This window comes from Equus quagga, chromosome 6, assembly GCF_021613505.1.
Source record: "Equus quagga isolate Etosha38 chromosome 6, UCLA_HA_Equagga_1.0, whole genome shotgun sequence".
Lineage (NCBI taxonomy): Eukaryota > Metazoa > Chordata > Mammalia > Perissodactyla > Equidae > Equus > Equus quagga.
The window spans coordinates 103,284,394-103,308,309 of record NC_060272.1 but is presented as its reverse complement, the minus strand read 5'-3'; the positions used below and the strand labels follow the sequence as shown (position 1 = coordinate 103,308,309).

At 38.9% G+C, this 23,916-nt stretch overlaps 1 protein-coding gene across 2 annotated transcripts in view; it reads right to left on the bottom strand.

The window, feature by feature from the left end:
- The window catches only part of DOCK8 (dedicator of cytokinesis 8), a 206,102-nt gene that overhangs the window by 153,347 nt on the left and 28,839 nt on the right, over positions 1-23,916 (bottom strand). Inside the window, exon 2 of one of the 2 annotated variants that reach the window (XM_046664172.1) lies at positions 7,714-7,816. In XM_046664172.1, coding sequence (XP_046520128.1) covers positions 7,714-7,816 — 103 coding nt within the window. Of the gene's footprint in view, positions 1-6,634; positions 6,715-7,713; positions 7,817-23,916 lie in introns of those variants that run through there. The other variant, XM_046664173.1, reaches the window with a different exon arrangement.

Sequence of the window (23,916 nt, the reverse complement as noted above, 5' to 3'; positions counted from 1 at the left end):
CTCCAAGCAAGTTGTTCCTTTTGCAAATTCAAATAACAACCAGGAACCAAAAAAGATTTCTGTTCTCTAAACTATCTGAAGTCTTAATCTCAAGAGCAGGTTTTATTACGAGGGAATCAACACACACAAACACACACTGTGCCCACTGAGCGACAAGCAAAGGGAGAAAACAAATACTGAAGAGAGTGACAGTGGCACTGCATTTCGTCAGGGAATGAAGTTTGGGAATGGGGTGGGGGCATGTCCTAAGGTCAGTCCCTAATGCAGGACTTGGGCCCTTGGGCACTTAGAAGCCAAACATAAAAATTAACTACTTTATTTTCTCTGCTGCTGAGCTACATGTGGTCTCCTAGTCAGTGGAGACTGAAAACTACTTTAAATGGTATGATCCAAAGTAATTTTAAGAAGTTCACTTTATACCATGTATCATCACATTGTGTTTATCATTTGTTAAAAACAATGTAAGAAAAACCCCAAATAATCAAAAAATTTAAAAACTCCTTTTAAAAAACCCCAAAAGTTAAGACTGCAAATTATCCTAAACCAGGCTTTATCTATGGTGATGGTTTTGTGGTGTGTCAATTTAGCTGGGCTGAACCACACTCCTGAATTCCCTTCCTAGCATGCTTCCAGACAAGGTGGGCTACAAGAGTTTTCTCTTGCCAGAGTTGGAGGATGGAAGGGAGGCTGCAGTTATTTTATAGTACACACACACCTTCTATTGATACAATCAAACACTAATTTAGGTGTTGCTGTGAAGGGATATTATCAATGTAATTAAAGTCCCTAATCAGTTGACTTTAAGTTAATCAAAACAGAAATTATCCTGGGTGGCCTGACTTCATCAGTTGGATGCCTTATTGAAGAAGTGGAGGCTTTCTCCAAGTTCAGAGACTCTAAGCTCCAGCTCATGCCCCTGGGGTTCCAGCTTGCTTGTGATCGTGCCTTCCTGATTGCCCTGCGGACTTCAGGCTTGCTTAGCCAGCCACCACCAGGGGGTCAGCCAATTCCCTGTAATCAATTCCTTAATATGCATGCATAAGTATCCCTTACTGGCTCTGCTGCTCTGGTTGAACCCACACGAATACACCTACTTTCATTCATCCAACAAATACTCACTGGGGTCCTACATCAGTCCAGCACTAGGCTGAGGAGACACAGTTGCAGCCCTCAACCAGTTTTTCAACCCTTCTCTAGTGAAGATTTGTGCTGTCTTTCTTTCTAGCTATTTTTTTCAGAGGCATGGTCAATAGAAGATGAGAAATACACAACAAGATTATACATACCCTAAAAGCTTATTCACAGTCAAATATTCATTTTTTAATTAATGGAGTTTGAGCTTTTCCTTGACTCCTAATGCACATCAAAGGCTAGTTCTGACATAGACTAGGATTAGATTTGTTCTGAAACAGAAAATTCCTACAGTATCAGAAACATATCTGTTTAAAATTAATCTCTGTGGCTCTAGTACAGTGTAGTGTGGAGGTAGCATGCTGGTGGCAGATTAAAACAACAAATCTGGACAACATTTGGCAAATAAGGATATTGAAAAACAGAAAGGTTAAATGACTTGACCCAAATCACACAGGTAATTACAAAGGACCTGCACTGGTCTTGTACCCTCGTACACTGTTACCCCTATGGGGGGGGGGGGTGGTTCTCAAATCTACGTGGCTGTTCACAATAGAAGTCTTGTCAAAATCACCCAAGACCTCCACGTTGCCAAATTCAATGGCTGTTGCTCAGTCTTGCTTTATGTATAGCATTTTGGACACAGTTAATCACTTCCTCTTCCTTGAAGCTCTTTATTCACTTGGAAGCTGACCAGCTGTCCCCGTGTGTCTCTGTCTCTAAAAGTCCACATACCAGGAAACCCCTCCGTCTAGGGCAGATTGGAACAGTTGGTCACTCCATCTTCGGAACATCACTTTTTCTAGGCTCTCCTCCTTCTATGCAGTGTCCCAGGGTTTAGTCCTAAAAGATCTTCTCTTCTCAATCTGAATTTACTCCTAGATGATCTCATCCATGCCTAGGCTCTGAATACCTTCTCTCTCTCTCTCTTTTTTTTTTTATTACAAATTCATATCTGCAGCCCTGAACTTTTGCCCTGAAATGCAGGTTGATTTTTCCAATTATACCTCAACATCACCACTTGGTGATCTGATAGGCCACTCAAACATAAATTCAAGACAAACTCAATTTTCCTGCCAGTCTGCTCTTCTCGTATCTTCTGAGTCTCCATGTTTCGGCAAGTGGCAATTCCATCCCACTGGCTGCCCAGGGCAAACACTTTGGAGTCAATGTTGATTTCTCTCTTTCTCTTACACCCTACATATTACCCATCAGAAAATCCTATCCACTTTACTTCTGAAATATATCCAGAATCCAACCATTTCTCACCTCCTCTACTGCCACCACCCTATACCAAAGCACCACCCTACTTTCCTGAGTTATTATGACAACTTCCTAACTGCCCTCCCTACTCCAGTCTATTCTCCACATAGCAGCATCAGTGAGCCTTATAAAAAGGACCCTGTAAGCAATCTTTACAACAAGTCACAGCATGCTGGGCCTGTGCTTCCAGTGGCTTTCCATCTTAATCAGACTAAGAGCCAAAGTTCTTCCGTGATCTCTGAGGTCTATGACCAAGCCCTGCTTTCTTACAGTCTCATCTCCTATTACCCACTCTGCTCAGCTCACACTCCACTTCCTCGCTGTTTCTGGAGCGTGCAACACATTCTTGCCTTGAAGACTTTGCAATGGCTGTTCCTTCTGACTGGAATACTCTTCCTTCACATACCTGTCAAGTTCATTCAGAATTCTGCCCAAGTGTCTCCTTTCCAGATAGAAGCCTCCATAGATGACCCCATAGGCCCTCTTCTGTGTCACTCTCTATTCCCTTCCCCAGTTTCCTTCTTCAAAGCACTTACTACCCCTTGATATAGTCTACATTCACCTATTTGTCGATGTCTTGCAATCCAGAATGTAAGTTCCATGAGGCTAGACCCTTTGTTATACTCACTACTCTATCCACATCTCCTAGAGCAGTTCCTGGTATAGAATGAGACCCAATACATATTTCTTGAACAAATGAATGGTTAAGACAATCCTCTCAGCTCTCCATTATTTAAATATAGCAGAGCTGAAGACAGTAAGATCCTTCTGGCTTCAGTGATTTCAAAGTACTTCATGGCTTAGATTAAACAACACTTCCCTGCTTCCACCAATGGCAATCTTCTACTGATGCCACTGAGTGGAAAATGCTGACATGCCATCATGGCCATCAATCTCTTTTTACCAAGATGTATTTGATTCCCCCGCTTTACAATGACAGTAACAAAACTCCTGCTCTGCATGCAGGGTGCCACACTTTATTTTATCTTCCACTGTGAATTTGCATGAAAGCTATGTTGAGATCTTCATTTTCCATCATGTCTCCTCCAGAGAAATCAGTGAAACCTACGAATAGCCCAACTCTTTGAAAGATGGAAACACAAAAGAACAATAGAATCAGAAAAATAAGAGGACCACATATATCAAGTGACCTGCCATTTAGATTATCCTTAGTGGTAAAAGAAAAAGGTTACTTTACTTCACAGAAGCTTAAACACAGCAAAAATGAATGCTTTCTAAGGTATGAGACTACTTCTTCTTCTTTTTTTTTTTTTTACGTAAATGTTACATACAAACATGTCATGTAACCATGGCATTTGGTACATATCCAGGATGTGGCTTTTTACATCCTTCTCTTCAGCCAGAGCCGTTATGGTCCAGCTGGTTCATTCCATTTCACTTCAAACTTTTCCATTCTCATCTTTAAAAATAGGATTTTTCCCTCTATAAAAATGTATATTAAGGTTATTAACCATGTGCACAGTGTTTCAAATCCTCCCTTCTACCTCAAGGCATAGATTCCCAACACTTTCTTCTCTTGTATGTTTCACTCCCCTTTCTACTTTGAATACTCAGAAAATAGTTTTAGTGTTTTACAGTTTCATTTTAATGACGACATCAAATGTAGACTTGTTTACCTAGGTATGTGGTTGGCATCAGGGGAGGGCATTTTCTGGCATTGCAACCATGCATTGTTGACATTGTCTGGCCAATCTGTGCACTGGCTGTGGCAGTGGAAAATGCCAAGGCCAATGGGCGATTCTACATACAAGGCCACTCTCTCTGGCACTGGTCACAAAGGACTCTGACAGGAATGTCAAATAGGCTGAAGACATTCTGTCATCATGTCTAAAAAACCAACCGTAAATGGTGAATCCTCTTCAAAAATGCAAAATTTATGGATATTTTCTCTGTTTTGAAAATGCATGTATATACAATCACCACACTAACATTTACAATTAGAGTTAAAAAACAAACACCCAACAAAACAAAACAAAACAAAATCAAACACACCCTTCCTCTCATTTGATTTATCAGATTTATGACAGAAGCCACTATATTTACATAAGGTTCAGTCCATAGAGTTAGCGAGTGGTCCTTGCTTACCACACTTTCTGAAATTCAGAGCAACCAGAACAACAAAAGAAATTTTACCTTTCTGTATGTTCTTCCTACTATTTGGAATACTTCTACCTATGTAGGCTCTTTAAAGGATCCTCAACCTGGACCATATGATAAAAGCCCAGGGAACTTTCACAAACTAATGCCTGGGCCCCATCTCTAGGATTTTGATTTAATTGTTCTACGGTGGACCTGGCAACAGGTATGTTTCTAAAGGTCCTGGGCGATCTGATGGGTAGCTAGGGCCAAGAACATTCTCAGGTCTTCTAAGCCTTCTCTACGAAGCCTTTACCTACTATTATAAAATGGATCTTTCTCTCTTCTGAACACCTACCAGACTCAATACCTCCCATCTCCTTTTAACCTCCCACAGCGTCTCCATAGTGCCAAATACATAGACAGCAACATTAGCCACTATTTACCCAGCAACTACTACATCATTATTTACTAACCCTAATGGGGTAGCATTATTATGCCAATATTGCAAATGAAGAAACTAAAGCCTTCATAAAGGTTAAGTAACTTGCCTCAAATTATACGCCAAATAAGTGGCAGTCATGCTTCACCAGAGATCCATCTGACTTCAAGTTCTTACCTCTCACAAAACAACGACAAACTTACAATGGATTGGGTTTTAAATAACTTGGCATCAATTAAATATTTTTAAAAATTAAACAACCATTTGTATCAGCATGTGGAGTTGTTGAAACGGTGGTTATATAAACAAAGGTAAGAGAAACAAAGGTCAAAATGCTCTTAATCTTATTTTTTAATTGTCCAAAATAATACAATGAACAGTGTATGGCTTCTCAATGAAAAAAAGTTTTATAAAGCTGCTTCAGGTTGAGAGTCTTTAGATGATAAACTACTCCTCTCCCATTATCTTTCTACGAAATGAAATAATTTTTTGTAAGGTAGAGGGAAATCACCATGTAAATTGATGATTTCTGTTGGAGGAACCTTCAACCGGGAAGACGACACAAGGGAAAGAACGGCCACTTCATTCTGAGGTTACAACATGACAAGCAAGTAAACACTAGGGTGATTTCCTAAGCAGACCATCCGTTAAAAAAAAAGGAGAAATGAATTCAGGCCTCTTGGCTCCCTCACGCCTCCTGCTCTTCCATCAATTAAAGAGAAGGAACAGGGGCAATAGACTGTGCTGAAGCTGGAAAAGAGATCTGGGAAAAGATATTCAGAAAACTAAACTGGAACAACCAGGAGCAATATATTTTAAAGGGTATTCATTTGCAGATAGAACCAGGAATAAATTATGACCGATAGGAACACGTGATTTTTATGTAGTTAAATATTTTTGTTACTTTGATATCTTCTGTTAGAAAATTGGAAGTTAAGCCACATGTTAACTTAACTACCTAGCTAAGGAAATAATTCACCAAAACTCACTTTTGTCAAAACCTACTGACGAGGCAGCGTAACTACCAAAAGAACACCTGAAAATATTAAACAATTTTTTTTTTTGTAACTTAAAAAAAAAAAAAGATTTCTCCTGCAGAAATTTAAGCCTGCGGCATTAAGGTCAAAGCGGGCGTGCAGAGAAGGGGTTAAAGCTTGCTGGCTAAACTTCCTTAAAGCCTCTGAATAACGATGTCCACACTATTTCTCCAGACAGCTACTGCAGAAAGCCACAATCTTAACTTAGAAAGAAGCCAACCACGCCTCCCCTTCTTGTTCAAGATATAAAAGTGTATCCAGTAACTTTTTAACTGAATTGTGCAGATTTTGGAATACAATTTGAGTCAGAAATGTAAAAATAATTTTTTTTTGTTTTCAATGAAATGTATATTAGCACCAAATTAAACCAAAAAGCACGCCTAATCCTCATGGTTTAAAGCTTATCTAACATCTCTGAAAGCATGGACATTATGCACTTGATGTGCTTTATTATAATCTGCAATTTTGACACAGACAAGAAAGTATACATAAAAAGTGCAGTCTAGCAAGCCACTGAAGTCATAAATATTTTTTGATGAATGTCATCGCAAGTTGCGTCTTGCAGTAAAAGGTTCTATACATTTTTTAGGACTACTGTTTCATCACTGACACAACACCCAAATTATCCTACTGAAATAATCACAAATTACTCCAATAAACATACCTTTAAAAGATACACAGTTACACGGCGTGTAAATTGTTACAGGAGTCAAAATGGCGGCTACAGGAAACCGAGTGGAAGGTTACAGAATTTCTAAGAGCAGAAGTGGTTTTGAAGTAATAAGTGAGAAACAAAAAATAACCTAACTCCTCCAGATAACCACTAGAACAAGCAAGAAAGTATCGCTGTGCTAGCGTGAGGAAGTGAGTACAGTGGAGGCCGTAAGCTCTCTCACAAAGGAAGTAAATACCCACTTCTGGTTTTACAAACCATCTCATTTAAGTCAGATTTATCCCACTTGACATATTCTGGCATTTAATCCTCAAATCATATAATACATAGATGCACGCTCGACAACTGCTGTTAATATAAAAATGTACACAATCTTCAACTTAAAAAAGAGAGTGTGTTTTAAAAATGAAGGTTTGTACTGTCTGATTCCAATTACATGAAGTTCCAGATAAGGCAAAATTATGATGACAAAAGTGGTTGCCCAGGGCTAGGGGCTCAGGTTGGGAGAGGAGATGACTGCAAAGTGGTGTGATGGGGCTTTTTAGAGCAAAGAGATTGCTCTATGTCTTGATGGCGTAGAGGTTAAATGACTATAAATGGCCAAATTCATCAAACCGTACACTAAAAATGAGTGAATTTTATTGCATGTAAATTACGCTTCCAAGAAAACGATTTAAAAAAATTAAGGTTTGTAACTTGGCTTTTGAGATTTTGGAATACAGTTTTCCAATAAAAGCATGTTACAAATGGTAGTAAGGTTCCAGGCTAATCCTTCCCCCGTCCCCCAAATATGAACCATAATTTGGGTGAAATCAAGTAGCCTGGAAGTTCACTAAGTCCAGAGACTTCAGAACCACCACCCGTGGAGGTCCACTTTGCACTCTGAGCCCTAGTTGAGGGAGGGAGAGAGGGAAATTGGCTAATGTCAAAAAGCAGTCACAGAGCTAAGAACTGGTGGCTGGAGGGGTAAGGTGGCAGTGGGAAGATGTAAGGAGAATTAGGAGGCAAAGCATACCCTGGGTACTTCTGCACTTGACCATTCTCTAAGCAAACCCGCAACTCATACTTACTAGTTGAAGAGAGGGGAAGCCAGAGGTACTTATGCTCTGTCGATGGTACTGGCCAAGATTTGGCGGCAGAGTAAACTGTTTCCTTACTTCCGCTGAAGAATACCTGGGGTTAAAATAGAAAAATCTAAGTGAAGTGGTTATTTTAAGAAATCATCACAATTAGAGATACCATCTTTGACACCATGTTATAAAACTTATGCCTTGGCTGGCGATTGGCAGAACTGACTAAAATGTCTCAGTGGCCTGTGAGTGGACACTGAAGCTTTTGTCTGATCATATATACTCTTGAGAAGTTCATGGATGCTGGGATGCCTACAATCCTGGTTCTTGCCCAACATTAGGAAAAGGAAGAGTTTGAGATCCAAGGAAAAGATCCAGGGCACTTGACTCCTTCTCTCCAGGTCATTCAGAGGCATTGCTCTGCATGAGGACATCTGGTCTCTGACTAGAGTCCTTTAAACCCTGAGCTGCCATTTTGATGCAGCGATTCTCATTTTAAGCAATTGGACCCTTCTGGTTGGCTGCCTGCTGTAACAGAAAATGCTAGAGGATGTTATATGAACACTTCTACCTCCTCGCAGGCACCTTAGATGCTACCTGGAGTTCCAAGGACTGTGTTTTTTCCAAACTGCTCCTAGCGGAGTGATCCTTTGAGTCACCCATATTGATACTGCTGGGCCCACAGTCAACATCCCTGGTAGCCAGGAACCGGGCACATGAAAGTCGTTCTCCATTGTGTACTCACACCTGCTGGCATGAGCTGCTGACCAGGGACTCCCTGGCTTAGAAGCAGATTGACTTTTGGGCTCTCATTTGTTAGGAACTCAGAACACATATTTTCATTAAATCAGTTGTTGGTGGTTGGATTCTTAGGCTAGTGCCCAAGAATATTTAAACCACAATGAGGCCACTATAGAGTACAGCTAGCAACTAACAGATTATTGAAGATCAAATGAGATCATATATTTGAAACATGCTGTGTACCCAAAAAAGGGCTATATAAATTTTAAAAATTATAATTTTAAAATATAAAATTTAAATATTATAAGTAAATCATTATATTTCCTCCACTATACTGTGTGCTAGGGCATAGTTACTAACTACCCTGTGTGATGAGATTTCTTTTTTTATTTTATTTTATTTTTTTGAGGAAGATTAGCCCGGAGCTAACTACTGCCAATCCCCCTCTTTTTGCTGAGGAAGACTGGCCCTGAGCTAACATCCATGCCCAACTTCCTCTACTTTATATGTGGGACGCCTACCACAGCATGGCTTTTGCCAAGGGGTGCCATATCCGCACCCGGGATCTGAAGCGACGAACTCTGGGCCACCGAGAAGCAGACCGTGCACACTTAACTGCTGTGCCACCGGGCCGGCCCATGATGAGGTTTCTGACATTGTCTGCTTGGCTCCTAAACTTGGCAATGTGGTGAGAGGCAGGAAACCTATTCTGGTCCCAACTGTGGCATCCATTCTCCCAACCCAAGAGCACTTCAATTTCCTTTCAGGATTCACACATTCACGTTGTATGCTGACTAGGCATAACTACGGGTCAAAGGGGAGGGCACATAACCCAACACAGGACAATTCTCTCTCCTTCCCGGAATTCTGAATGATGAATGGATACAAGAATGGAAGAAAATGACTGGAGCACAATCATGCCAGTGGTGGCCCCTTATATTATGATGCAGTGATGCATGAGATCCCAGAGGAAGTTAAAGCAGCCCATACTAATTGTACTCCTTAATTTCCTGAGACATTTGCCTTATTTAATTTTTTTTTTAAGTGTAAGAAAATACTAGGATAAGGAGTAAGCTATTATCCATCAGGGAAATGCAAATCAAAACTGCATGAGATACCACTTCACAACCACCAGGATGGCTACAACACAAAAGATAGGCAATGACAAGTGTGGTGAGGACGTAGAGAAACTGGGGCATCATACTTTATTGGAAGGACTGTAAAATTATGCAGCTACTCTGGAAAACAGTCTGGCAGTTCCTCAAAAAGTTAAACATAGAGTTCCCATATATTCCAGCAATTCCACTCCTAGGTAGACATCCAAGAGAAACGAAAACATACTCCCACACAAAAATTTACACATGAATGTTCATAGCAGCTTTATTCATAATAGCCAAAAAGTGGAGACAACCCAAATGTGTATCAACTGATGAATGGCTAAACAAAATGTGGTATATCACACAATGAAATATTATTCAGCAATAAAAAAGGAGAGAAGGACTGATATATACCACGATATGGATGAACCTTGAAAACATTATGCTAAGTGAAAGAAGCTAAACCAAAAGACCACATATTGTATGATTCCTTATACAAAATGTCCAGGACAGGCAAATCTATAGAGACAGAAAGTAGATTAGTGGTTGCCTAGGGCTGGGGGCATTGGAGGCAAATGGAGAGCAACTGCTAATGGGAATGGGGTTTCTTTCCGCAGTGATAAAAGTGTTCTAAAATTGATCGTGGCAATGGATTCACAACTCGGTGACTAGATTAAGAATTATTGAATTGTACATGTTAAATGAGTGAATGTGGTATGTGAATTATTTCTAAATAAAACTGATGGTCATAGATATAGATACAGATGTGTGTGTGTAACTATTCTACTGACACAAGAATTAAGTCAAAAATTACCAAATTTAGCATAACAGCAAGGAATGGAGGAAACCCTTCAGAATTGATTCCAAGTGCTCAATAGGATGATTTTCATTACAAGCTAGTCACCAATTTTTAAAAAATCAATAAATTAGACCACTGTCCAAAACAAAAGCCCCGTCTTGCATAAGCAACACAGTATCTTGGGTTTGGCATCACAGGAAACCAAACCAGCACGGTGACCACTTATCTGCTTACTTAAGAAGATGACCTTAGTCACATAGGGCTGAGACAACCAAGCACAAGGCCCTTTTCTGTGATGGAGCTGACTTTTTTCACAGCCGTGACTGACTGCTCCTGAGACTTCTGCCTCCAGCTCCTCTCAAATAACATTTTTTAGTTTCATGGCCATTTAAAAACCCTTCCTGTCCTAGACCAGAGGGCTCTACCTGAAATGAGGATATCTGGAAATGTTCAGGAGAGGAAGCGGCATTGTAAGAGAATCAAAGAATGGCAGGAAGGATAGGTTCTTGCTTTCCTTTTGCAGCAATCTGTCGTCCTACGCCAAAGCCCCAAGACTATTTTCACCATGAAATCAGAACATCTCTGCTCTCCAGTCCTTCTTAAACAGGGTCAGTTGGCGTTTCTGCTGCAGTTCTCCGTTTGTTTCCTAGTTCAGAGCTATGCAACTGATCTTCCCCGACACGTCGAGCCTGCCCCAGTCCCTAACGCGGATCCTATTTCCTATCCGTACAGGATCAATTCTACAAAAGGAAATTAAGCCTGTCCCTTCAAAACTGTCAAATGTGGAGATGAATTGTTTGTCCTTAAAGGGAAAATAGTGAATCATCCCACATGGAAAAAAATTGCTTTGTATAACTTAAAGAACTTCAAAATAAAATATCTCTGAAGAGGCGCTATACACATTTCAAACTAGCAAAAAGAGGCTGGAATGATAAAATTACATCTTAGCCAAGGTGCGGGAAAACCAGCATGCCCTACCCCGCTGTGGGGTTGTATATTGGTTCAGGGTCTCTGGAAAGTAATACTGTAATAAGCAACACGAACTATAAAGCTGTCACCACTCTTTTATCTAATCATCTCACTTTGAAAAATATACCCCATGGAATTCATACAAACAAAAATATAATTTGAGCAAAATGAGCAGAAGAACTCTATATAATAGGCAATAATTGAAAATAACCAAAGCATCCAACACTAAGGAGAACACTGATAAACAATAGCATAAAATAGGTGAAATACGATTTTATTTGAATTATGAATTAGGTTGACCATGGAAACATGCATACAAAATAAGTGGCAAGTAAAAAGTAATATGAGGAATTGAACACAAATACCTAACAATACATATGCAAATATACCACAAGGATCAAAAATCCTTTTCATAGTTAAATAAATGTAGTTTAATAACTACCCCATAAAGCTCTTTCTCCTGTAAAGTTGCTTAAGTTCATTTCAGAAAAAAGATGTGTACATATAAAGTAGCATGCAGGCACAGATGCACTACTTGGAATTTAAAAAAATTATGTAAACAACAGCTATCAAGTTTACTGATACGGAACTTCACTCACAAAAGAACATCTAGCATCCCCGTGTCTAAATCAACCCTCTTCTCTACACTGGCCCTATGAAGGGGGAAGCCTGCCCACACAAATAAGAGAACGCAGCCAGGGCAGGAGCTCATACAGGCTTGGGTCCATGCAGACATTGTATGTGGGTTTTATTTCCTCTGCATTTGAGTCTCAGACCAAACTCAACATGTCTAAGAGAACTTTCATGATGTAGGTTTATATCATGATATTTCCTTGATGAACTAAGATACCCTTCTTCTGATCACTCAAAATGCTTTATAAATATTATCTCCTTTATTTCTACAAATTTTCCTGGGAGGGAGACTTGGGGTCTGTTTAAAATGTCAATAGCCATCCTCAGGAGTCAGAATGGTAGAAGGGTGTGGGTAGCCAAGCTCTATGTTTTTATTCAGATGGATGGATAATTGTGGTATATACAGTTGGGACTAAGTACCCGTGGAACTAATGAAAGAGCAGAGATTGCCACATGTGGTCTATGGACCATTTGTATCAAATTATCAGCTGCTTAATAAAAATGCAGATTCCTAGACCCTACCTTAGTTCAGAATCAGCATCTTTTGTGGTGTGCCCTGGAACACTGCATTTTTTGCCAGCAACTCCAGGTGATTTTTATGCCCAATAAAGCTTAAGATTCACTGATAGTGAATGACTTTGAGAGAGTGGTTGGTTCATTCATTCATTCATAAAACATCGAGGGCAGACAAACTGCCAGGCTCTCTGCCAAGTGCTAGGGATTGAAGTCCAAGAAGATACTGTTGCTGCTCCTGGAAGCTGAGCCCAGTGTGTGGGAGGAAGGAGGACAGAAGGATAACTGGATAAAAAATTACAATACATATGGTAAGTATTATAATACAGGAATGCGCACAATGCTTTGTGAGCAAAGGGAAGGGAGTTACTAATTCAGCCTAGGAACGCTTGGAGGCTTCTGGGATAAGGGGACTTTTGAACCATATTTTGGAAAAAAAATCAGTAGGAGTGGGGCTGATGGAAAAGAGGACAATGCATCTCAAGCTTTCTTTTTTTTTTTTTCTTTTACCATTTCAAGACATCTAGACATTAGAATTCCATACTTTCACTTCAAGTGTTTTAACCTTCAGGCTGCCCTGTTCCTTTGCAACAGATGTAGCTCGAAGAGTGAAAAAAAAGAAGAGCGAAAAATTCAGTGACTTAGACCTGAGCCTTGCCATTTGCCAGCTGTTTGAGTTCAAGTACATTAGTTAACCAGGCTGAGTCTTAGTTTCACTACACGTAAAATGAAGGGGCTGGGCTATATGATCTCCTGGGCACCTTTCCAGCTCTAACTGGCAAAGATGTTCAAGAATCTCTAAGTGGAACAATCAGGCCTGTGATCTACACCAGCAGCTGTGCTAGGACCAAACAGCCCTGGAAGGCTTCTCTCTGGCTTTATCCCTACAAGAAAATTCTTTCACTGCATGCTGGTATGGCCAGCAGCCAAAATGGTTGGAAGCATTTTACAAGTGATTCAAGAGAAAACCTTGCCTATACATATTTAAAGAGTTTTAGGGTTTTCCTGAATGGTGACATGTTTTAAACAATAGTGAAAGGGGCAAAATAAAGAAAAGAAAACATACAATTTACTCTTAGTAACTAAGACCTGACTGTGAAACACTCAACAAACACAAAGGGTAAAGTACACAGCTAGCAATAAATAATAATTATAGACAATTGTGGGTGGCATGTATGTGGATGTAGCCACAAGCACAGGGTATAATTAAACCTTGCAAAATAGCCATTGTTCAGGAGTAGAAGTGATTTACACCAAGTGAGCAGTGAAAGAATGCTACCCTCCAAACTTTCTGAATTATAAGATTAGGGCAGTGTAGTATAAAAACAATAACAAAGGTTTTAAAGTGTGTTGTATATAGAACAACCAGCTCTGAATGATGTAAATAACACAGGGTTGGATCCAGTGCACAGTACAGATAAGGTCTAAGAACACAGGGCTGGCTCGAGAGGGAGTAGTAGTTCCTGGAGCAGACCACATAAAAATGATCTAAGGCTTTTTCTGAGATGCATCCTCAGATACTTCTCTTAAAGTACACTTTTAAGTTTAATAGGCTACAAAATGAATTTCTATAGCAAATTTTGTATGTGTACATACATATGTATATATACACACACATATACACATATTATATAACGTATATAATATATATAACTACAAATATATGTAAAACTCCATCCTTACACATACATGTTTTGAGCAACGAAGTCTAGAATGAATTCCTCAGAAGTTCGTCAGCCTGAGGCTTTATGATAGACATTTCAGGTTTTAGGGTTTCTCATATTTTCCATCTCTTCTCATAAACAGACATGCCATAACTGTATAACTTCGGTCAACATGATTCAACAGGTGGAAACATGACTATAAAGAGAAGTTTGCCCCTGATTAACAAGATGTGGAACTTATGTTTCTTCCTCACAGGGGAGTCCCAAATCCCTTTCACTTGGAAAATTCCTCTGAATACGGAAGAATATTTATCAGATGGCTTACGTGTTTGAGGGCTCCCACAGGAAACCTAGAGAAGGATTACTCACTGTCTTCCGCGTCTCTCTAGGGCATGTCCCCAGCCCTTATATGTCATCATGTAAGTTAGCTTCTCTCCTGACACAACCACCACCTACTGATGAGGCAGCAGAATCACCTAAAAGAACACCTGGAAATATCGAGTGCTTTTTGTTTGTAACTATTTAAAGAAGAAAGGATTTCTCCAGAAAAGTGAGTTAAGACATAAAGAAACAGATCTAACACATGTAAACCGAAGTCCCAACAGAGGAGGAGAGAGAAAAACAAGAGTAGAAGTCATCTTTAAAGAAATGTTGTTGACAAAAATAGCAAAGATGCAGATTCATAAAGTTCTACAAACCCCCATTGGAACTAATACAGAGAAAATCAAACTGAGACACATCTCAGTAAAACTGCTGAAAATCTGAGAAATTTTTAAATGTTCTTGAAAACATCGGGAGAAAAGACACATTACTTTCAAAGACATATTACTTCAAAGTGTAATAATAAGACTAATAATTGACTTCTCAAGCAAAAAAGTAAAATCCCGAAACCAATGCCATGACATTTTTAAAGTGCTGAAAACTAAAAATCTAGAATTTTCTACCCAGTGAAAATATTCTTCATAAATAAAAGGTTGAATAAAGACTTCTTCAGATCAACAAAAATTGAGAAAATTTATTACCAGCGGAACCATACTAAAAGAAATAGTAAAGAGAGTTTTTCAGGCAGAAGGAAAGTAATCTCAGATGGAAGCACAGAAATGCTGAAAGCAATGAAAAGGTAAATATGTGAGTAAATCTAAATGATGGTGACTATACAAAATAATTATAATTATGATAATAATGTGGAGTTTAAAATGTATGTAGAATTAAAATATATGTCAATGATAACACAAAAGGCAGGAGGGGTAAATAGAGTTCATATGTTCTAAAGTTCTTGCATTGGTTGGGAAATGGTAAAAGTACTAATTAATATTAGAATTCTAAGTCAAGTATGTATTGTAATTTCTATGGAAATAAGAGACAAGTTGAAAAATAGAAAAGAAACAGTAGAATTACACATTTAAACTCAAATACATCAGTGATTACATTAAATATAGTCAGATTAAATTCTCCAAAAGACAAAGATCATCAGATTACATTAAAAACCTATATGCTACTTACAAGAGACATATTTTATTTTTTAACAGATTCATTGGGGTATGGTTGACATGCAAGATACTGCACATATTTAAAGTGCACAATTTATAAGATTGACACATGTGCACATTCATAAAACTATCACTGCAACCGCAAAGTTTCCTCATGCCCCTTCTCAACCTTTCCTCTCCCCCGACCCAGGTAGCCGCTAATTTGCTTTTTGATGCAAACTAATCCATAGTTTGCATTTTCTAGAATTTTTTTTTGGTAACATTGGTTTATAACATTCCATAAATTTCAGGAGTACATCATTATATTTTGATTTCTGTGTAGACTACATTATGTTCACCACCCAAAGACTAATTACCATTCGTCACCATACACATGTTCCCTACTACCCCTTTTGCCCTCCTGCCTCTTCCCTTTCCCCTCTGGTAACCACCAATCTAATCTCTGTATCTATGAGCTTGTTGTTATTGTTATTGCTTATATCTGCCACTTATGAGTGGAATCATATGGTATTTGACTTTCTCTGTCTGACTTACTTCGCTTAGCATAATATCCTCCAGGTTCATTCATGTAGCAAATGGTAAGACTGCATATTTTTTATGGCTGAGTAGTATTCCATTGTGTGTGTGTGTGTGTGTATATATATATATATATCACATCTTCTTTATCCATTCATCCATTGATGGGTACTTAGGTTGTTTCCAAGTCTTGGCTACGTGAACAATGCTGCAATGAACATAGTGGTGCAAATATATTTTTGCATTTGTGTTTTCATGTCCTTTGGATAAATACCCAGAAGTGGAACAGCTGGATCATATGGTAGTTCTATTCTTAATTTTTTGAGGACTCTCCATACTGTTTTCCATTGTGGCCGCACCAATTTACATTCCCACCAGCAGTGTATGAAGGTTCCCTTTTCTCCATATCCTCTCCAACACTTGTTATTTCTAGTCTTGTTAATTGTAGCCATTCTGACGGATGTGAAGTGATATCTCATTGTAGTTTTTATTTGTATTTTCCTAATATTTAGTGATGTTGAACATCTTTTCATGTGCCTGTTGGTCATCTGTAAATCTTCTTTGGAAAAATGTTCAGATCCTTTGCCTATTTTTTTTTTCTTTTTTTAAAGATTGGCACCTGAGCTAACAACTGTTGCCAATCTTTTTTTTTTTTTTTTTGGTTTGTTCTCCCCAAATCTCCCCACTACATAGTTGTATATTTTAGTTGTGGGTCCTTCTAGTTGTGGCATGTGGGACACCACCTCAGCATGGCCTGATGAGCGGTGCCATGTCTGCACCCAGGATCTGAACCAGTGAAATCCTGGGCTGCCGAACTGTAGTGTGCGAACTTAACCACTTAGCCGTGGGGCCGGCCCCTGCCCATTTTTTAATTGGATTGTTGGCTGTTGTTTTTTTGTTGTTGAGTTGTATGAGTTCTTTACATATTTTGGATATTAACTCCTTATCAGATATATGATTTGCAAATAGCTTCTCCCAATTGTTAGGTTGTCTTTTTGTTTTGTTGATGGTTTCCTCTGCTCTGCAGAATTTTATGTAAATGGAATCGTACAATATATCTCCTTTTTGGATGCTTTCATTCAGCATAATTATTTTGAGATGCATCTAGATTGTAGTGTGTATCAATAGTTCATCCCTTTTATTATAGAGGAGTAGTCCATTGCATAGATCTATCACAATTTGTTTATCCATTCACCTGGTGATAGACGTCTGAGTTATTTCCAGTTTTTGGCTATTACAAATAAAGCTGCTATGAACATTCATGAGCAGTCTTTATATGGACGTAGTCTTTAATTTCTCTTGGGTAAGTGCCTAGATAAATTGTTTACCAAGTGGTGAAAAAAAGTTATGCAAAAATAGCCAAAAGAAAGCTGGTGCAGCTATAATAACACCAGGCAAAAAGGACTTTAAGGCAAGATGCATGACTAAAAATAAAGAGGACATTTCCTAAATGATCAAACGTCAATCCACCAGAAAGACAGAGCAAAATCTACATATGTATGTACCAAGCAATAAAGGTTTAAAATATATAAAGCAAGAACTGCAGAAGAGAAATATCAAACCCACTATAGTGATAGATTTTAATGTACCTTTTTCACTAAGAGATAGAACATGTAAATAAAAAAAATTAAAGATATATAGGATTTGAACATGATAAACAAACTTGATCTGACTTATGTAGAAATCACAATCTGTTTATCCATTCACTGGTGATATACATTTGCTTTTTTCACCTAATAGATCAGTACATAAGAATGCCCTCATTCTTTTTCACAGCTGCATATGTATTCTACTATATAGATGGGCAATAATTTCTTAACTAGTCTCTTTTACACATTTTTGTTATTTCCATTTTTTTATTGAGGAATAATTGACATATAACATTACATTAGTTTCAGGTGTACAACATAATGATTTGATATTTGAATATACTGTGAAATGATCACCACAATAAGTCTAGTTAAACATCTATCACCATACATAGTTACAATTTTTTTTCTTGTGATAAGAACTTTTAAGATCTACTCTCTTAGCAACTTTCAAATATGCAACACAGTATTATTAACTATAGTCACCATGTTGTACATGACATCCCCATGACTTATTTATTTTATAACTAGAAATTTGTACCTTTTGATCCTCTTCCCCCATTTCACCATGCCCTCTACCTCTCACTTCTGGAAACCACCAATCTGTTCCCTGTATCTATGAGCTCAGTGTTTTGTTTTGTTTTGTTTTAGATTCCACATATAAGTGAGATCATATGGCATTTGTCTTTCTCAGATTGACTTATTTTAGTTGGCATATTGCCCTCAGTGTTCATCTATGTTGTCACAAATAGCAAGATTTCATTCTTTTTTTATAACTAAATAATATTCCACTGCATATATATACCACACTTTCTTTCTCCCTTGATGGACGTTTAGGTTGCTTCCATGTCTTGGCTATTGTAAATAATGCTGCAGCGAACATCAGGGTGCATATATCTTTTCAAATAAGTGTTTTCATTTTCTTTGGACAAATACTCAGAAGTAGAATTGCTAGATCATATGGTATTTCTATTTTTAATTCGTTGCAGAACTTCCATGCTGTTTTCCATAGTGGCTGTACCAATTTACATTCCAAACAACATTGTTGTTTCCAATTTTTTGCAAAGAAAAATAATGTTCAGCAAATTTCACATATGTTAGTTCATGCATTTATAAATATATCTGTGGGATAAAGTTCTATAAGTGGAATTGATGGGTCAAAGGGTTTGTGCATTTGTCCTTCATAGTATTTTACCAATTAACATTCTAACCAGCAATATAAGAGAATGTACAAAATGGTGTCATCAAATTTAAGGAGTTAATGAACTGAGTGGCTATTCTGCTTATTGTTATCTATAACTGTTCCATAGTGTCAAGAATCTGTTTATCTGATAAGCGAAACCAAGGTCCTCATTGAGGAGCTCATTTCTTCCCTTTGTGGGCAGGAAGCTGCTATTTGATAAAGTTAATCCTTTCATTTATAGGGCAACTTTAAAACTCAGGACAGTATTGTCACCTTCTGTTAGGCTGAAGATTTGGTTTAGACATACTGAATTTGCGGTCCCAAATAGGACTCCAGCGGAGGTCAAGTTAGCAGTTGGAAAAACAGAAATGGAGCAGAAATGCGAGGTCCAGGTTGCATATGTAAATCTGGCCAGGCCTGAGCTCGGTTTGTTTTTCCAGTAGGGGTGAGAGATCTACACCTCTCTACCCAGTTTCTCACCCATCTCCCTAGCAACCATCATCCAGATGGCCGTGTGTGGTGCCTGCAATGGTGCGGTCAGAATCTGTGGTCTTGGAGCAAAGCCACAACACCTAGCTAAAGAGCAACTGAGGCAGCCTCTTGCTCTAAGCCCAAAAGGTCATCCGTATGTTTTGGCTTTGACTCATCTTTGAAGAGTCTAATCTCTGAGACAAACCCAGGTAACAAGTGCTCTTAACAAGCTTGTCAAAGAAGATCTTCTTGAAAGTGGCGCCTGAACCACAGAAGAATTTATGGAATGAAATTTTGCCAAACTCATGAAATAAAAATAGGTATACTTCTTGATGTTGAGAAAAACTTCTCAATTATTAGGATTATCGAAGGTCAACACAGCTTTTGAGTGAGAACAGAAAATCATGCCACTATTTATTGAGTGCTTACACCACGCCCAGCCCTGAGCTGAGTGCTTGATGTGTACCGTTTCATTGAATCCACACAGCAGCACTACAAACTGAGTTTATCTTCCCCATCTGACAAATGCAAAACTCAGGGCTGGAAATGTCTGGAGTCGAGATTTGAACCCGAGGCCATCTGACTCCAAAGACCATGTTCTTAGTTACTATGATTATACAAGCCTTAAAAAAAGTGTTTAAATCTAAGTACACTATTTAAAAATATGTGGTAGGAAAACGACTGAAAGGAAGGACTATTCGCAGTTATGTTAGAGAGGCAGGGTAACAGGTTTTATCTATTCTCTTTTCTTTTTCCAAATTGTTTGTGCCGTGGTTGCCAGAATTTTATGACAGAAATCACGTACGCACACATATTTTTAACCTACTATGTTGTCAGCTTTCTGAATAATTTAAATTCTTCTGCTGAGACACAGGAATGGGCCTGAACACCTTAAGTGTCTCTTGAGGGCTCCTTTCATCATTATTATTTTATGTCTAAGTCTCCTGGAATTTCTAAATAAAACTGTGTTCTCAGCATACTTTGAGTCCTTGCATCCACTGCCTGATCCACCTGGATTCAACAGACATTGTTGGGTGCTACTGATGAAAAGCACCTCGTTTCTCCACTCTGATTATGATTCATCTAAGTTATTTGTCCTGGGCATGGCCACCTCCTTGGCCATTTAGCGGCCACATGCTGTACTTTCATCCAAGGCTGTATCGAAGGGGCTATTTCTTTTCAGATGTGCTGACTAGGGCAGTGAATTACCAGCACTAAGTCTGTGTCTTAGTGAGGTGGCTTCAGAAGACCCCAAGAGCCTTCTGGACTCTGCCACCCAAAGGTGATCACAGCTGTGAAGTACAAATGTCTTTTACTATAAAATGAAATGGGGTGATTGTAACTCTCTCCTTTTTTTGTGAGTTTCCTTCATTAAATTGTGGAACTTGCTGAGGTGACTGATAGAGAGCGCTTGTTTGTCCGTGAACACAGTCTCAACCTGTAGCGGACAAGTGGACTAAGTTAAAGACCGTAAAGCTGCTTGTACCTTCGAGTTTGCCCCATGTGGCAATGGTTTCAAAGTGTGGTCCCTGGACCAGCAGCATCAATGTCCCCTGCAATGTGTTAGAAATGCAAATTCTTGGGCCTCATCCCAGACCTATTGAATCCTAAACTCTGGTGTGGGACCCAGTAATCTGTGTTTTAGCAAGCCCTCCAGGTGATTCTGATGCAGGCTCAAGTCTGAGAACCGCTGGTCTATTGTGAGCAGACAAATTCCAGTTCTCTCTGCAGCCTTCCCCAAACTTTTACTCATCTTCCTTCAGAGACTTTGGACTTTGCCATCTGTTTACCCTTCCTCAGCCTAACTAACCCTGCCTAGCTAGTTAATTTGAAGATCAAGATACCAATAGACATTCATTTAATGATGCTTATACTTCCTACTTAGCCAGATTTAAGTAAAATATGCCACTTTGTACAAATAGCTAATGCACCCCAACATAACCACGTCTCCCATTCCCTTCTCCCCCAAACCCAAACCACCTCCATCTTTTCTCAAAATTTATTTCAGATTGGAGGATGGGAACAACATTTCTTAAAGCAGAGAAACTGCACTGTTCCTAAGTTATTAAGCTATTAATGGTTAACTATTGTTTACTGTAGGAAAAAGCTCTGAAATGAGGGGGCGTGGAGACTAGAAGGGGGAATGTTTTGGAGAAAGAGCAAAGTCAGGAAAGTTGTATCATAACAAGAATCTCTTAATGAAGAAGAAGAGAAAGGAAAGATGAGACATAAGCCCAGAAATCTGACACTGATTTATTCTTTCAACACATATTTACTGAGCACCCACCCGTTCCAGGTTCTACAGTGAGGAAAGGAGACAAAAGTCTCTGCCCTTCTGAAGCTTATATTCGAATGCGCATTGATGCCGGAGCTTCTGCCACCATTGTCTGTATCAAGCCTTGCCCTGTCCAGTGAGCTCTCAGCTCGTGGTACTTCTGTGTTTCATGACAGTAGGTATCGGAGGAAAGAGAATCTTTTGGAGCCTTCATAGGAGGGGAGGGGATGGCTGAAATGAGGGAAAATTGTTCAAAAAGGAGAGGTAGCCAGACCCTACCTCAACTAACCTAGTTTAGCCACTCATAGAGCAAGGGAAATCTCCCTGAAGATTCTAAATTTTATATCTTTATAAGTTCCGAGTATCATACACATTCTACAAAGCCAAAAACATCCTCCTAACAGTTCTCCCATGGGATAAGTCATATCCCCATTTTACAGTAAAGGAAGCTGAAGCAGAGAAGAACCGGGTAACCAGGTCAAGTTCTGAAGCAGAGCCTGCTCTGACCTAAGGAGCCAAGTCTTCCTCTCCCAGGTTGTTTTTTCTAGCCTGGACAGGCATAGTCACACTCACTGAACTTTGACACTCATCCTTTTCTGGAAGCAAAGCCCAGTCTTCCACCAACATTTTCCAGGAAGCCACCATGTCCTTTATCATTTCTGCAAATATTCTTTCCTGCCGGCCTCAGAGAGAAAGAGCCTCAATCTTGTGTTCCATCCAAATTGCCATAAAAATCCTGATGATGTACCCTTAATAAAATCTCACCTAGTTATAAAAATAATTTCCTTTATTCATCCCTTACTAAAGTGTTGGTCATGTTAACGTGATCTATGCAGAAGTAAAAATCCCTTAAATCACTTCCCAATAAATGAGAGTACATTCTGTGCACTAAACAGTTATTTCACATGAAAATTACTAGAGCATTTGTTTTGGCGAAATTGTGAAACCTGAGTTATGGACCAAGAAGGTATTTTAAGTTAAGAATACTGGCCAAACACACCAGCTTATCTAATTTTGGGGAGAAGAAGTTTCTTATGCAGTATTTTTCCCCATGTGTAATATTAGAATAAAATGACTAGACATGTTGTACAAAAGTATAGCAAAATTTATGCCAATGGGTATAAATTATTCCTAAGACTGAGAAATGATAACAGATTAGAGGACGTGAATGGCAAAGTTACATGAACTTTTTTTTTGAGCAATATGGCAAATGTGAAGATTGTATATAAAGAAATTTATTCTTCCATTAATTGATGATCTCTCCCTTATTACCTATCTTAAAGTGAAAATAGTCAAAAGAGTCTCAAAATAATTATAAGGATGATCTAAAGACATTCTGTTTGGACTCCGAGAATTTTATGCAGGGTATTTATAATTGGGAGTATATATGACAATTTTTCCTTTTATGTATTGAGACTGTTTATTTTTTTTCTTTTTCTTTTTTAGAAAACTTTAACATAAAACTTCCTGATATTCAAGTTAATACCACACCAACAAGGCTAACTTCACTGAACTTTGAACACCTCCTTGGCCATCCTGTCCTGGAATCCTTTTCCTTCCAGGAGTGACCCTCCAACTTCAGTGTACATAACAATCAGCTAGGGAGCTGGTCAACGATGCAGATGTCTGGGCCCCACCTCCAGAGATTCTCATTCAGGAGCCTGAGCACAGCCAGAATGTGCATTTTTAACAGCCCAAGGGGGTCAAGTGCAGTCCACCTATGCACACCCTGAGATCAAGCAACAGTGTCTTATGAACTCATAGCTAATGACCAGCTGAGAAACCGAGCTCACTATTAAACCAACCTCCAACTCTCAGGTACTAATACATGGTGCTCACTCGGATGGTACTAGGAGGAGAATGTGTCCACGTGGTTCTGTCTGTAACCTGCCACTTCCCCCAGCAGGGGAATGATTCATCCCCAAGGCAGGAAGGTCAAGGTTCCCAGGATACCCTAAGTAAATATTTTCCTCCTCACCACTATGCAAACAAGTTCAAGGCAGTTTAGATTACAAAAGTTAAGAAAAAGAAAAGAGAAAGCAGAAAAGAAGGAAGAGAAGGATTTTTCACTGGAAAAAAGAAAAAAGAAAGGTAATATTGCTCACGTAAGTAGGCTGAACTGCACTGTAAATGCTGAATAATTACAGGCTCTGCTTCAGAAGGCATGCACTCAGCTAAGCCAGCATACTGGCCGGTAACCAAATCGTAAGAGTTAGGAGTTATTCATTTTCTGGCCTCATATTTTCTGCAGAGTCGATGAGGG